At 34.5% G+C, this 16,124-nt stretch overlaps 1 protein-coding gene across 1 annotated transcript; it reads right to left on the bottom strand.

Annotated features, from left to right (window-relative positions):
• Nucleotides 1-1,752: 1,752 nt before the first annotated feature.
• On the bottom strand, nucleotides 1,753-15,672 carry LOC148598878 (low molecular weight phosphotyrosine protein phosphatase-like). Its single transcript, XM_088561204.1, has 6 exons — nucleotides 15,488-15,672; nucleotides 13,067-13,140; nucleotides 12,565-12,684; nucleotides 11,928-11,989; nucleotides 3,956-4,058; nucleotides 1,753-3,346 (listed from the first exon to the last, which is right to left on the bottom strand). Exons 1-6 carry the CDS (start codon nucleotides 15,522-15,524, stop codon nucleotides 3,239-3,241), a joined length of 504 nt encoding a protein of 167 aa, XP_088417330.1. The 5' UTR covers nucleotides 15,525-15,672; the 3' UTR covers nucleotides 1,753-3,238.
• Nucleotides 15,673-16,124: the final 452 nt, after the last annotated feature.

Here is a 16,124-nt window from a genome sequence, read left to right as displayed (position 1 = left end):
ACTGTTTTAATTGTATTTTGATAATGTCTCCCTGGTTCATGTAGATTTATTTCAAGTATACAAATGTTCAGATACTTATATGAAGGAATGAGCGTAATACTACCAAAAACACCGGATCTTTACACAATTGGCTAAACCAATTTGAAGCCTAAATATTTGGCAACGATTTCTCGAAGGTTGAGATATATCATTGAAATGTACCCAGATTAGGATTTCGAATTTCTCAAATCGGGACTTCTTTCGGTCATGGTGCGGAACTATGCTAAGTTTAACACATGCAGACCAGTACCTTTTTTCCTCGAGGGGCGGGCTCGTAAATGGATTTTGTTGAGAGGAATTATGCCGTACATTTTTTCTAGAAGGGACGGGATTTAATATTTTATTTGAAAATACATAACATGTTACATAATTGACACGTAACTTTTCCTGTCCTTGGCTGAATAAAACCTATTAGGCTAAAATGGACGATGTCTATAATAGTTATATCAACACTTCTTTTTTTTTTTCATTTAATGCCATGTGCGCTGTGTTCTTTACTGTCTATCTACTTGACAAGCCCAGTGTCAAACATCGAATATCACCAAATATATTATATTTAAATTCATAATTTCAATGAACCTTGAGACGTTTAACATAAAAACAGTTTAAAACTACATAAAATTGTGATAAGTACACCATTTCAATTAATGGCACGTGCCACATGACAGTATGACACTGCGCTGCTGGCAGGTACAACCACCTGCCGTCATATTGACCAATCAGAAAGACTTATTTTTTCGTCGATTCACAACGTGAATTGAAGATAAGATTGTTTGATGACGGTGTCGCCTTGGCTCGTCCACCTTTAATTGAAGGTGTAAATAAACATTGGGGTCCAATATTAACTACACCTATACATACTTAATAGACTACAATACAGAAACCAACAACGTAGCACGCACTGTGTTACTTGGGATGACCACCAATGACTGCTTTACACAGTATACTTGGCGAATGACCACGAAATGCGGACGCAAGACGTACTACATGGAGACCGACACCAAGAAGCCTGTAGGAAGAGCAGCAGTTCTACCACTTATATTTACACCTTGTCGAAACCGTGTGACTCAGCGTATACACTTGAAGGTAAACAAACATACCTGATATAACATCATTCACCGCCAACGTCAACGCTTTTTGTGGAACCACTTCCAGACCGAAAGACACATACATCAGCCACATGGATGAATGAACTGGCATACGCATTTAAAGCTTATTTTAAAATACAAGTAAAAATTTAAAAAAAATCAAGTTCAACTGCAACCACCATTAATTGTTGACATCGTTGTTTCTAATCTTAAGAACGGAATGTTCCGTTTATCATTTCCTTTTTTCATCCGTCCAGTGTTTTTTTAAATACTGCTAAAGATGGGTTTTACTATCATCAATTAAATTTATTGTTCAAATCGAAACAAGATTGTTATCATTCAAGGTTTCTTCTCAAAAGCAATTAAGGATAAGTTATGAAACAATGTTGTAGGGGAAATGTCCAGGAGACAACAATCCAAAGAATTAGAGGGAGCCGGTCGTCGAGCATTCAACACCGAGAAGACTTCTTCTAAATGACATAATCTGGTTGATCCCTATAAATATAACAACCACGGGGTAAGTTTCTCTGAATCGAGAATTTAGATACAAAATATGCGACTTGTACAATTCGGTTTCTGACCCGGCCTCTCTTACAAACAAGTGGTATAAAATATACAATGTACATTCAGAAGTAAACAACAATTTATTGCAAAACGAACAATGAAATAAGTTCTAAAACATGTCAAAAAAACTTGTACATGTACATGTATATCATTATTTCCTGAGATATTAACTGAGTAAATATCCTATATTGGTAGAATAAGTAAGTAATATCAGGGAGCTTTGTATCCTTAACAACACGAGTGACCATTAAAAATATGATGCTAGTTGCTCTAAATTAAATATTTGTTTTGGTCATGAAATACACAGGAAAAATTGCAACTTCCATGTATGTTTGTCATATGTTTAGGACCACCATGAAAAAACATATGAAAAACATGTTATTGACGATGAAATTAATTACATATAATGAAAACAAAGTAAATAAAAATCATATATGATAATGAATTCCTGTTTCCAATAGAACTTCATACTTGAAGAGTAGGTTTTTAACAGATTTTCCATAACAAATGATTTCAAGTATTTTCAAATACACAAAAACATACATGTACATTTATTATACTGTTCTTAAACATGTTTTCCATATGTTTTAAAGCATGTGAAAACATATGTTGCAATTTTGCATGTATAGGACTACAAGATTCTGGTCTGAAAAATTCCCAACGATGTTAGAATTGTCAAATATAATTAAAAATATAGCTTTCGCTGGCCGGCTCATTCCTCCTCTAATGGTCTAGGGCGCTGGACTTAGTGCAGGCGGTGTTGCCATAGATGTCACAGCGGTACGAGTTCGAGTCCCGCGGAGGGAACGACCAAAAATTTCCATGGCAAAGTTGACAGTTCTAACATCGTTAGGAATTTCTCAGACCTTTCTATGCGTTTATATATCTTCCCTGTATCAATTTGATCCCATGGAGCAGTGTAGCTAATAGAGTCGTCACATTCTGAGACGTTGTATAATATTGATTGACATGCATCATTAATTTGATCCTCTATCCTACATAATAACACCTGTATACATGTATATAAAATCAGTATTAGTTGATTAAATCATGAATTTACCTTTTAAGAGACTGTTCATGGATGGCATATGGTAAATTTTATCTCACGAAATTTTTTTTGTTCCAATGTAATGTTTATATCATATGTATGCCCAATAATACAAATATTTTTTTTTAATCGACAATTGATGGCTCAGAAAACGATTTTAGAGTTTCTTAAGAAAGCATTCAAATTTAACATAAAATGAGCGTCATCTCCCTTGTTCAATGCTTTAAATGTAATTTATTTCTCTTTAACTCTTGCAGTAAATCAAAAAAACAACATTCAGCATTGAGAAATGATACATTTACGATATGAAATAGATGAAAATTTTTGGAAAACAAAATTTGTCATGTGCCACCCACAGCCTGTTTTTTTATGTGGTTGTCCTCTTAAATGGTCACACACCAAAAGTACAAAATTAATGTTACTGTTCAGGGCAGTTTGCTCTGAATCGACAAATCTTTATCTGCCGAGGTTGGCTGTATAAAGTAAAAAGAATAAATGCTCAGTTCTTGAGATCTGTTTTGGGGTCTGCATTGACTTGTGTATCCAGGAATCTTTGACAACACCTGAGACACTTTGTGTAGACTTCTTCAAAGACTTCTATCTGTGCCTGAGAACCAAAACAGTTTTATTTATTAGTAAGTAGAAGTTTGGGTTATAAAAGACTGATCAATGAACCATGTTATATTTTACTTCAGTTTACAGAACTAAGTATTAAATAAATGGTAGACAGAAAAGAAGTTGGATGGACAGATGGACAATACAGATATTATGGACCTCCATTAAAAAATGAAGGGTTATACCTAGATGCCCACTTACCACTTTCTGCGTAAGTTTTACGATAAATTTTCTATATTTTTCGATTTCTTTTTATCTTCTCATCAAATACAAAGTTTGTAAAAATGCAAGAATATATAGATATTTAATTGCATACAAATTAAAAACATTTAAAGCATATAATCATTCCCACTTCCCACAAAGAACATTATAAATCCTGTAAAGAGCTAACATTGTAATTATTTTTTAATATACTTTGGGGATAGTGATGTCGTTTTAATTTTCACCTTGATTTCAAATGATAATATTTGTTCTGATATTTCTGATCTGTTATGTTTAGTGAGAATATTTTACATGATGGATTCTAGATCTGACTTTTCATGTCATCCACACACACATAACTATGAATGGTTGTTCCTTTAAACCAAACCTGAGTATTTACCATGAAAGGGTCGTATATCTCATGACTCTCTCCTTCAATATCATATTGTCCTAATAATTGAACTCTTGCTGAACTCTGCGTAGGTTTAAGTTCTCGTAGGCACCTGAAAATTAGATATGATAGTAACAATATGAGCAGTTTGGCATTTATAGTTATAACTATGGCAAGCCAAAGTGGACAAAAATGAGCATTTTCTAATACTAAAAAATGATTTTTTTAATATTACAAATTCATTTTCTAATATTACAAATTATATTTGTTATATCACAAAACACTTTTTTACTATTAAAAAGCATTTTCTAATACTAAAACTTAAATTGAATTTCTAATAATAAAAAACTATTTTTTAATATTAGAAATTGATTTTCTAATATTAGAAAATCGATTTGTCGTATTCAATTACGATTTTTTTACATTAGAAAATCATTTTGTAATATTATAAAATAATTCATTCATTCATTCATTCAATCTTACGTAAATTACAAAAGTGCTAAAAGAGAATTTAGAAACATTCAAAGCGCAGCCCATGACAATTATATTGAACAAACTTACGAAGACATAAACAATGCAGCAGAGTGCGATTTAAGATTATTTTGGAAAATGATTAAGAGACAAAAACCACAACAATCAAAAATTATTCCGGAAATTATAATTAACAACTCAAAGTTTTGTACTCCTGAGACAGTGGCAAATGGTTTTAAGCAGTATTTTGAACAATTATATGATCATGTCGATAACCCGAACTTTGACGAAAAAACCTTCAACGAAACGTGCAAACAATATGGCGATCTACAAACACTTAACAATAATCAATCTACTGGCACTCTTCCTGGAGGTTCTATAACACAATGTGAAGTTTCTAACGTCATTAAAGAACTCAAACGTAGAAAAGCATGTGGACATGACAAACTGCAAAATGAACATTTAATCCATGGCGGTATTGCTGCTACACAAGCTCTCACCGCACTCTTAAACCGAATTGTAGATAAAGGTCAAATACCAAATCAGTGGAGAAAAGGACTTATTGTGCCTATTTACAAAGGAGGTGACAAGATCAAAACATCACCAGATAGTTACAGGCCGGTTTGTCTTCTTCCATGCATACTGAAAGTATTCGAAAAAATCGTCCTGAAAAGACTCCAGAGTCATATACTTTCCCCTGAAATTTTTCCCAGCCCTCTCCAACAAGGGTTTCAGAGTGCTCTCGGCTGTATAACTGCATCTTTTATATTAAATGAAACTATATATCATAACATTGAACTTAATAGTAATGTATATGTGTCCTTCCTTGATAGTCGTAAAGCCTTCGACACAGTCTGGCGAAAGGCTCTTTTGTGTAAATTACATAAACTCAATGTAAAGGGTAAAATATGGAGTATAATAGATGATTTATATACTAATACAGAAAGCTCGTTTGTAATTAACCAATGTAAATCAAATTCTTTCCATGTATATGATGGGGTCAGACAAGGTGGCGTTCTCTCTGGTTTTCTGTAACTTGTATTTATTGATGAGCTTTTACTTGAACTAGCAAAATGCAATAAAAAACTAGGTGTAGACTACTTAACTAGTTGTGCTCCATGTCTAGCTGATGACATTGCATGCATCGCTCTTTCGCCTACCAAATTACAAGATATGTTAGATATATGTTCTAATTATGCAAAACGATGGCGTTTTCAATTTAATGCATCTAAATCTTGTATTATGTGCTTTTCGAAGAAGACATTGAACACGAATAACACATGGACGATATCCAGTCAAGACATTCCTATTATGAACACTTATAAACATCTCGGAATAGAAATTTCAAGTGACTTAAAATCATTGCCAAGAAGCAAGAATGCGTGCAAAAAAGGGAGACAAGCTTATTTTTCTCTTTCAAACATTCATAATGGTGACATTAATCCTTTATCTATAATAAAGTTATACAGATCAGTAGTGCTACCGTCGTGTTTATATGGTAGCGAAATGTGGTGGAATTTAAAAAAGCAGGACCTAAATACTTTGAACTGTTTTCAACACCTTATCGTAAAACATGCACAGAAACTTCCAAAAACGACAAGATCTGATATGTGTGAAACCATGGTAGGCCTCCGTCCAATCGAATGCGAGATTGAAAAAAGAAAGCTGTTGTTCCTTGGAAAATTGTGCAATATGGATATAGAAACTTTACCGAAAAAAATCTTTCTTTGTCGTCTTTTCGCCTGCACAGAAAATTTTTTGAATCGCTTCGGCTTCATCCCAGACATTATCAAAATATTGGAAAAATATAATATTATGAACTTTCTGACCGATTTCTTAACAAACGGACATTTTCAATCAAAATTAGAATGGAAAAAAATAGTATGCAATTTTTTGAACTCGCTACAGGATGAACTTTGACAATGCGTGTGAATACAGATAGTGATTTCTGTCGATTCAGACTACTTCAACAACACTCTATCTGCTCTAACATCTGGAAGTACCCATCATCTTCACGTGAACTCAAAACTACATTTTTTATAGCCAAATTGATTAGCACAGTTCCCAGCTCTGATGAACACACATGTATTATTTGTAATAAAACATTTACAGACATTATTGCACACGCCTCATGTGACTGCATGGAAACAAACTACCTGCGTGAAATATTTATGGATCTGGTCATTGAAAACTTTAATCTGGAAGTATATGTAGAAATTAGTGAATATGAAACGGACAGTCTATATAACTTTTTCCTAGGGAAACCAGTATCGTGTTTGCTAGACGCAGAGGACCTTGATAAATTACAAGGACTATGTTACACGCACTTAACCCAATCCGCCGCTGAATACAATCGCATGCGTTGTCGTCTTCTTTGACAAACTCTACTTATTCATTCTCATTTTATTTACTTATTTTGTCACCGACCCCCAACCTTTTTTAATACAACACCTTCTCATTTAATTATGCATTTTCTTGCCGTCATCTCGAACTATTGTACATACTGACACTATTTTATATGACTTAAATATTGCAATTGTGTAATCTCGATACTTGTTTATACTTATATACTCTTTATATCGTAATGTTTAAATATTCATTGTATTAATCTCTTATAAGAGGAAATAAAGAAATGAATGAATGAATGAATGAATTTCTAATATTAAAAAATCTTTTCTTATAAAAAATTATTTTGTAATATTAAAAATTCATTTTCTAATATTACAAAATATAGATTTTGTCCACTTTGGCTTGCCATCTATAACATGCATATAAATGTAAAGAAATGCATTTATATCATATCTTGACTACTTCAATATATATTGTCATCCACAGAATATATTTCGTCCAAAACGAAGTTGTAATACCGACGTCAGGTACAAACTATGGGAAACCAGTAGGTAAAAAATGAAGGTACCACCAAAACAAACCATCAAGCATATAAAACCAGTCTATACCGACATAGAAAAGGATTGTTGACTACAAGAAATCAAATCCGGCTGATGTTTTGAAAATTGGCCTCTTTTGTGTCAATTTAGTTAGGCACCGACCATTTTAATATTGAGGGGGGGGGATATTTTTGAAAAAAAATATTAATTTCACTTTGAAAAAAAACCAAAAAAATATTTTTGCTGTGGCAAGGAAAAATAAATGAAGTTGCTTAAAGGTGAAAAAAACTAATGTTGTATTCTGTTTTTCATAAAAAAAAAGTTGGTAGAAAAAAAGAAAATGATAGGAGAGGAGAGGAATCTCATGTACACATAGTGAATGTATCATAAACTGCCATTCAACATGTTAAATTATGTATGAAGAAGTATGTAATAAATGTCTTCAATATCAACATTTTACGGTTTATAGTCGAAAAATTCATAATGTTATAATGAGCAACTAAATGGATATCAATATCCAGCGATATTTTGTGTTATCTTAATCCAGTACGTTAAACAAACTCTTAGAAAGATGCAAAAAATACACGGGCTTCCACTAAACATTATAACACATTTAGATTTTATCTCCAATAGAGAAAAGATCAGAATACGATGCCGTCCGATTATTTCCCAATTTTTTAAATTGCGTTGACTTCTAGATTATTTTTTGCTACCTATAGTTAAAGACCAAGGAACTTATGTACGCATGTATACAAGCATGTTCAGTAATGAACTAATAAAGGCGACTGAAAACATTCACTTTGAAATGAAAAAAGAAGACTATGCTATACTATTAAGCAATGAGAACTTACCTCTAATATTATAAATTGTTCTATTAGAATTAGTTCTTAATGCGATGTGCAATGAGGACAGTCCCTAGTCCTGACATATGCGACATACAAGCCTAAGAACTTGTTAACTTTATGGTTGAAAAGCTCCCAAACAAGCACAACATAATTAGCTCCGAGATGATGGCTTTATTGTCATTAATGGGTCTTTTGATCAACTTCAAATGTTATTAACATTGCTAATAAGAACCCAAAATACTCAAATTTACTTGTACGTTATCAAAGAATTTCTTAGAGAAAGTGCAATTAAATCCAAATGGAATAAGGTGAAACCTTACGACACTTAGGACGTAATAGTAGTCCAATGTGCCTAATGCACAATCTCAAAAGTTTTAATTCATGAAAAAGTTACTGGACTGCAAAATATACAGCTTGTGCTGCCCACTAGCAGAACGTGTGCTCTCAGACTTAAAGTCAATAAAAAATAATAAAAAGTTATTAACATTTGGAACAAAATATATCCAACATTACACACTATATCGTATCTGTTACGAAAACACTGGTCTTGTATAATCAATGACCCTGAATGCTCTCAACTATTAGAACCACCACTAAAGCAGACCCTGGTCAAATATTTATAATGCACGTCTTTAATGAACAATTAAACTATAAATATTTCTCCATAGCACTTTTTTATCTGTTGAAGATAAAATCACCACAAGTATATACCGTTCTTTATAAATGCATCTTTTACATAATACATTTAATTACAAAACTAATTAATATTTTCACTATATGATCTGAAGCCAATGCAACATTCCTGAAGTATACTCGTGATATGTGTACATGTATTACAAAATACATTCGATTTTTCTTAACTATAATTTTTCATCCGCCGATGAAACTTTTCTCCCTTAATACTGCCTCAATGATTGCAAGCTGGAGCGCGGAGGTATTATACGAAACCGGAAAAGCTGCCCAGGTTGCAATAGAAATGAAGCGCTACAACCTTGATATTTACGAAGTTAGATGGACATCGTCTGGAGTCGTCACACTACCTTCAGAGCAATCTCTACAGTACTCTGGACCACAAAACGAGGATGGCAACCATCAACATGGAGTAGAAATCTCACTCAACATCATTCATCGAATGGAATCCTGTGAGTGATAGATTTATCGTGGCAAGATGTATGTCAAAAGATACAAAACGTAACAGTCATTCAATTCTACGCTCCTACCAACGTAGCAGAGGAGGAAGACAAAGAAGAGTTTTACAAACAGCTCCACGCTACCAAAGATTGAATAACACTTGGGGCATCTTGAGTGTAATGGGTGACATGAATGCCAAAGTCTGAAAAAATAACACAGGGAGGCGAACTCATCACGGGGAAGGAATGAATTGGTAACATCAACGAAAATGAGGAACTCAGAATGCAGATTTTTGCTCCCAGAACGATCTGGTAATAGGAGGTACGACATTCCAACTCCCTCACAAGGATATACACAAAACAACCCGGGTGTCTCCAGAGATGAAAACTGGAAACCAGATAGACCATATTACAGTCGCCAGGAGATGAAGAAAGAACATGACATCCGTTAGAGCTTATCGAGGTGCTGATATAGCATCCGATCATCAACTTGTGATGGCTAAATTGAAGATCAAGACGGCAATGGCAACCAGACAAGATCAGATTAGAAGACGAAAGTATAACATAAGGAAGAGGCATAGTAGACAAACAATTGGAAAGAGTAAAATCCACATATAACACTACATGCCAAGAAGAACTTGGATTCTCAAAGAAGGAACACAAGCAACCGTGGTTATCTGACGATACAATCGAGACAACTGAGAAGCGTAGTTCTGTTAAGATTGATGAAAGAATAATTGACAAGCGAACATATATACATTAGGAAAGAAGTAAAGAGAAAGGAATAGACAGGATAAAAGAACCTACATCAACGAGCTCGCTTCAAAAGCAAAGAATGCAATGGGCAGAAATGACACAAAAACTGAGTACAACATCACACGCCAACTGACAGATAGAAAGACCAAAACATCCAAACCAGTGAAAGACCAAGATGGCAATGTGACAGCAAACCTAGATCGACCACTTTTAAATGGAGAAATATATCAGATGCTCCTGATCTACCTCCTGGAGAAGACCTTGATGTTTATACTGGCCCAATCTCGAAGGGTGAAATCATACAAGCACTGCGAATAAAGACTGGAAAAGCCCCAGGACAGAACCAAATTTCCACCTGAGGTCTTGAAGATCAACCTGGAAAAAACGCACATCTCGATTAATTGATTGATTGTTAAGATTTAACTCACAAGCAGCAATATTTCACCTGTTCTGTTGACACTCGGACCTGCACGGGCCCCTACATCACCTTGCATGACCTGTTTGAAAACATCTGGGAAACAGTCGAAATCCCTGAAGAGTGGAGTTTAATCTACATCATTATGCTTCCAAAGAAGGGCGACCCGAGCAACGGTCAAAAACTGGAGAGGAATTCAGCTTCTCTCCAGATTCCAATGCGGTCGATCATGTATTGACCAAATTGCCACATTACGGGTCATTATGGAGGAGTAGATAGAATGGCAATCAGTCCTCTACATAAACTTCGTGGACATCAAGAAGGTCTTAGCATAGTTAACAGAAATGCACTTTGGAAAGTATTAAGACACTGTGGAATTCCTGTCAAATAGTAAATATTATCGAAGGACTCTATAAAAACACCAAATGCCAAGTCATCCACAATTCAACACTCTCGCCATCCTTCAATGAACATACAAGAAATACTCCAAGGTTGTCTCCTGTTATCCCTTATTTTCTATATAAGTGTGCACGAATTTTAATTAGATATAATATACAATCATGAATTTACTCATAGATTGCTTCTTGTGTAATTGATATATTTTGGGATGCTAAAGGGCTATAGACTCTAGATTGGCCATGCATAATTGATTGTGACGTGGGCTGCTTCCCTGCACAAATCCCATACTTTCTGGTGCTATCGCAGGGGAAAATTTCCGGCCTGCACGAGTATCAGACTTTCTTGTTCTATCGCAGGAGAAGCTAATCCCGGCCTGCACGAGTCCAAGACTTTCTCGTTCTCTGTATTGTTTCATCCAACCCTCACCAAAAAGATGGGATGGTTGGGTGAATTTTATTTTTTTTATTTTTCACTCCTTACCAGATATTTGCTGACCTAATTTTATCTTTTAGTGTATAGACAAGTTCTAAATCCATAGCCACATCAATTTCAGAGAAGAAACATTATTTTTTGTCACCATGAATTGAAAGATTTGTATATTATAGGGCCTAAATACAAGAAACTGAAGTGAAAAAATCCTGATTTTGAAATGTTGAAGAAAAAAACGCCATATCCCTGCAAAAAAATTATAATGCAATTGCTATTGAAAAAAAATTAAATAATTTTAAGAAGAGCAGAAAAAAATTACTTAGCAACATTGAAAATAGCAGGCCCCCCTCGGTATAAAAATGGTCGGTGCCTTACGAGATACGAATCGCAGTGGGTCTGTAGTGTCTCTTTAAATTTCAATCTCTTTGAGGGGAACAGATGGAATGAAGGATTATCTAGTAAAATATATATATATATAATCTATAGCCGATCCCTGTTGTTGGTTTGGTTAAAGTAAGCCTTATATGACTATTGAATAAAATGTACATAATAGTATCCTGTTAGAGTACCAAATTGCTTGTATCATCAATCAACAATTCTGTATATTTTGTATTTATAGTTCCCATGTAAGTAAAACTGCTTACTTACTTCATGTTATAGTCATCCATTCCAAGAATAAAATTAAATGTCATAAAATCTTCTTCTGTAATCTACGAATGGAAATAATACATAATCAAAGTATTGTGTTGCTTTCAGGGTTTGACGCAGGGAACCCTTCTAAAATATACCAAGATTGGTGCCTGAAATCCGCCTTTATTTCTTGTAATACTTAAAAATATATATTCAGGATCATGTCGGCTGATGAACTTAATTATCTGTTAAGTAGACAAAGGAGACGTCGTAGGAAGACATGAGGGTGTGAACGAAAACATAGATACAATGTAATACAAAATAGGGCAAATAGGCAAAGTGTTCCAAATTTAGCAGAAGAAAAGCGCGGGAAAAGAAGAAACACATGTATACAATAGACATGCAAACAAATAAGCATAAAGGAAACAACAGGAATAAAGTGAAAGATCACAAATATACAGACGATCATCAAGACAAGTTAGCAAGGTTTATTTATACACAATGGGTTTATAGTCAAACGAGCTAGAAGTAATATGTAAATGCTAGTTTTGACCTAAAGTGAGCCACTTAATATTTCATTAAATTTACTCTGTATTTTTGGCATTTTGGCATTTTGTTATTTACCTAAAGGTTGTTTTCAAACAACATGACATACCTGTCGAGCTGTGTGTTTGTAACTGTCCAGCATTCCGTTTTGTTTTAACATCGCCTGGGTAAACATATCAGGGGATTTCCCTTTCTGCCAATCTGCTATACCAGCACTATCTATATGCCACTGAAGGAGATAATAATATAAATGGTGACACTGAGTGAATACCAGCTTAAAGGGAAATTATGTTCCCTAGGTTTTTTATCTATATCACGTGACCTATACAGTAATCAAGAAAGTGGCCCTACACAAAAATTTGTTGCCATCTTTCTGAAAAAAAATTAGCAAATATATCATCATGATTAGGGTTTTTATTAATGACACAATGTGACAAGGTAGACATATTTGGGTACGGGTGTTCTAAGCTTCACTCGGGATCACAAAACTAAATCAGGATAAAATTTAATTTCCTTTTTTATTTTAGCTTCAGTGATAAGGAATTTAGTGTTAAAATAAACACGAACGTCCATCACATTCTATCATCAGAGATGTGATTCATGACACTTACTTTCTCTTGTAGTCCTTTCTGTTTCACCAAATGACAAAATATCCCCTCGGCCATGGTGGATCGACATGTATTTCCTCGAAGAAAAAGTAAACTCCATTAAACAAAAAGCCTGTATATTCAAAATTATCATACATTACCAGAAGTTTCCAATTAACACGAAAACCGCGAGTAGTGCAAAACACTTGGCATAGTCTTCTGAACAACTAGTTGGATATACCTTGTTAAACCGGTATAAATCATAAAGTAAATACGAGGGACTTCAAAGATCAGTTAATTGATTGTGGTTTTAAGTCATATATTTCATGTACAAATAATTAAACAGACTCTGCTTTGATCTAGTCCTACACGCTAACTCTATATTGTGCTAAAGATGCCAACAGCTCACAGGAAGTTATGTCACCTGACTCAGACAAATTATTCTGACACCGAACCCAAATGTCATCACTGCACCAGATACCGCGTGTTTGGTGGAGAAGCAATGAATATCAAATTTATTGTGTTTGGCCGGGGATCTAATTCGAGGTTACATAAAGCACGCCACATGCAGGGGCGTGTCCAGGATATTTGAAAGGGGGGCGTAGAATAAAAGATTTCGCCGAGCGAAGCGAGGCGAAAAAATTTTTGGACCTTTTTTGGCTTAAAAACATAAAATAATAGAAAATTGCACTAATGTAACGGTTCCTGACTTGGAGCATGTATATTTTATAGTTAAAGTGTCAGGGTGTGACATTTTTTATGCCGAGTTTTCTCCATTAATGGCTATGGGGAATCGAAGTTAGTGTCACACAAAACAACCAAAATTCATGTATTATACTGATTTACTTACCGTTTTGGTTGTTTAAAAAAGGTGTCCAAGACACCTTGATACGATTTTAAGGTCTTTTGACGTTTTGTTTTTGACATCGACATCTTTGCGAATTCTTTATCACATCAACAACAATGGATACTAATCGCAGAGTCGAACACGCCGGACTCCGAGAAACGAAATTTTACGGTTGATGATGACCCATCAAATTGGGGAATCAGTATAAAAAGAAATCAGAGTATGTGTTTAATTAATGAATATGATAAACTGCCATCATTCAATACAATACTAGCAGATTATAACGATAGTTTTTTTTTTTAAAGGAGGGGGCGTACGCCCATTACGCCCTTACCTGGACCCGCCCCTGACATGACTAATCCCTTCTGAGATTCGGCGCTGGAGATATTTTTTTATATTGACATCTCTCGCACAGAATCCCTAAAAGATTGCAACGACACCTCTTAGGTTAGAAAAACGTTTTCTTTTCGTGAGAGCATCGACCCGAAACGAGGAAAAATGATTCGTTTATAGGACCGCGGAAATCGAACCAGACACTCAAGATTGTTAACTAAGCTGATATACCAATGGAAATAAATATTTTGTTTATGTAGGGCGGGTTTAAAATCAAACAAAGTTTGAAACTTTTAGAACTCAGAAGTGGAAACAGACCCAAATCTTGAATATAATCTTAGTTACACGTCGGCAAGATTCGACTTATCAAAAGACCATAGTTATTCTGCGTTCGATCAAAGTTTGATTTTGTACCCTAGTTTGTCCCAACTTGAAGACCGATCTTAAAATAAAAAACCAAATTAAGCCTAAGATTCAACATAGTAGAGACGAGTAAGTATTCAAACTTACAAGCTTATAAATAAAAACCCACTGAAATGGTCAAGAAAGATCACTGCAATACAAATGGTTGTTCCAGGCGTAAATTCCAAAAAAAATCTATGCAAATACAATGCCTGTCTATCTCTGAATTATTTTTATTTGCCTAATATATATGCGGTATGCAATTTCGTGCACAATGCATTAAATATATACTACATGGAAGCAGCACTTGTCTCATAAATATTATACGTGTTTGTTTAACTAAATAAGGTCTTTTGAGAGAATTAATGATTCATTATATTTATTTATTTATTGAATATTAATTTGACTCGAGGACGAACTGTGTACATTTCGTTGGATAGTCATGATCAACTCGTTTCCTCTCTTACTAAGCGCGACAGACAGGCCTTTTGAAATTCTCCGACATATCATTCACAAATTTTTTGTGTGGCCTCGCTTCGCTCAGCCTTTACTTTCATTTACGCCCTAACCCAGAAGCGGATCAAGAAACATTGAAATAGAGGGGTGCCAGACGAGGTTCCTCAGAAAATGGGGAGCTAGCATTTGGAAATTTTACACACGAAAATGACAAATTTTCCGATAAAAAAGGGAGAGGTGCCGACCTCCTGCACTCCCTCGGATCCGCCACTGTAACCTGAAATCATAGATCCGCCCCTGAAGATTCTTTATAACGAATAAGGAAGTAATTCTTTTTTTCATTCAGCAGTGGTATAATTTACCTTCGACCATACATAAATTGTAAAACTATATTACGTAAGGCTTACCTAAACATACAAACAGTACAGAATGTCGTTTCTCCATATCTTTGAACAGGAGAGAAAGATCAATAAGACCTGGAAATTGATAGCTAGACTCTTATAAATCCATTACTAGTACGGTGAATAAATATATAAATACATAATCAGAATTGTGCAATGACAGACGAACCCGGATGTTTCTACTTTCATTTTCGAATAAAATCCAGCGATCCGCCTCTGAAACTATTTTTAGAGTATTTAAAATGAAGTGTTAGTCCTTTTGCAGGTATAATAACCCATTTGATAGGCGCGTGGCTGAGGCCAAATTGAACTGAAGGCAAAATTACGGCAGGGGGTCTGGGGTCCAAAAAAAAAAAAAAAATTGGCAAAATTAAATGCAGGCAACAGCTTTTTTGCCTAACTGCAGCTACGCGCCTGTTTGAATATATTTAAAACCAAAAATGGTAGGAATTATAATTCTACAATATGATTTAACGTTTAAGTATTTATTTTGTATATATATTTGGCGTTAGTCACCTTTGCCAAAATTGCACAAGCCACAGGTATTAAATTCAATTCCTTTATTAATTTTCTGACTTTTCTCGGTGGTACCAGAATAACACATTTGTGTACATTTAAAACAAATTAAAAAAAGTGAAGGAAT

This window comes from Perna viridis, chromosome 14 (assembly GCF_037379345.1).
Source record: "Perna viridis isolate PV_CMFRI_1.1 ecotype Kerala chromosome 14, ASM3737934v1, whole genome shotgun sequence".
Taxonomy (NCBI): Eukaryota; Metazoa; Mollusca; class Bivalvia; order Mytilida; family Mytilidae; genus Perna; species Perna viridis.
Note: the sequence above shows the minus strand (reverse complement) of the source record. Positions and strands in the feature narration are given on the sequence as shown.

What these genes read in the sequence shown, in the direction of transcription:
- LOC148598878 (XM_088561204.1), bottom strand. Translation starts at nt 15,524, where the DNA reads ATGGAGAAACGACATTCTGTACTGTTTGTATGTTTAG. An exon ending in TGTACTGTTTGTATGTTTAG is followed by an intron (nt 13,141 to 15,487) that starts GTAAGCCTTACG and finishes TTTTTCTTCGAG; the next exon opens with GAAATACATGTCGATCCACC. An exon ending in AGAAAGGACTACAAGAGAAA is followed by an intron (nt 12,685 to 13,066) that starts GTAAGTGTCATG and finishes TATCTCCTTCAG; the next exon opens with TGGCATATAGATAGTGCTGG.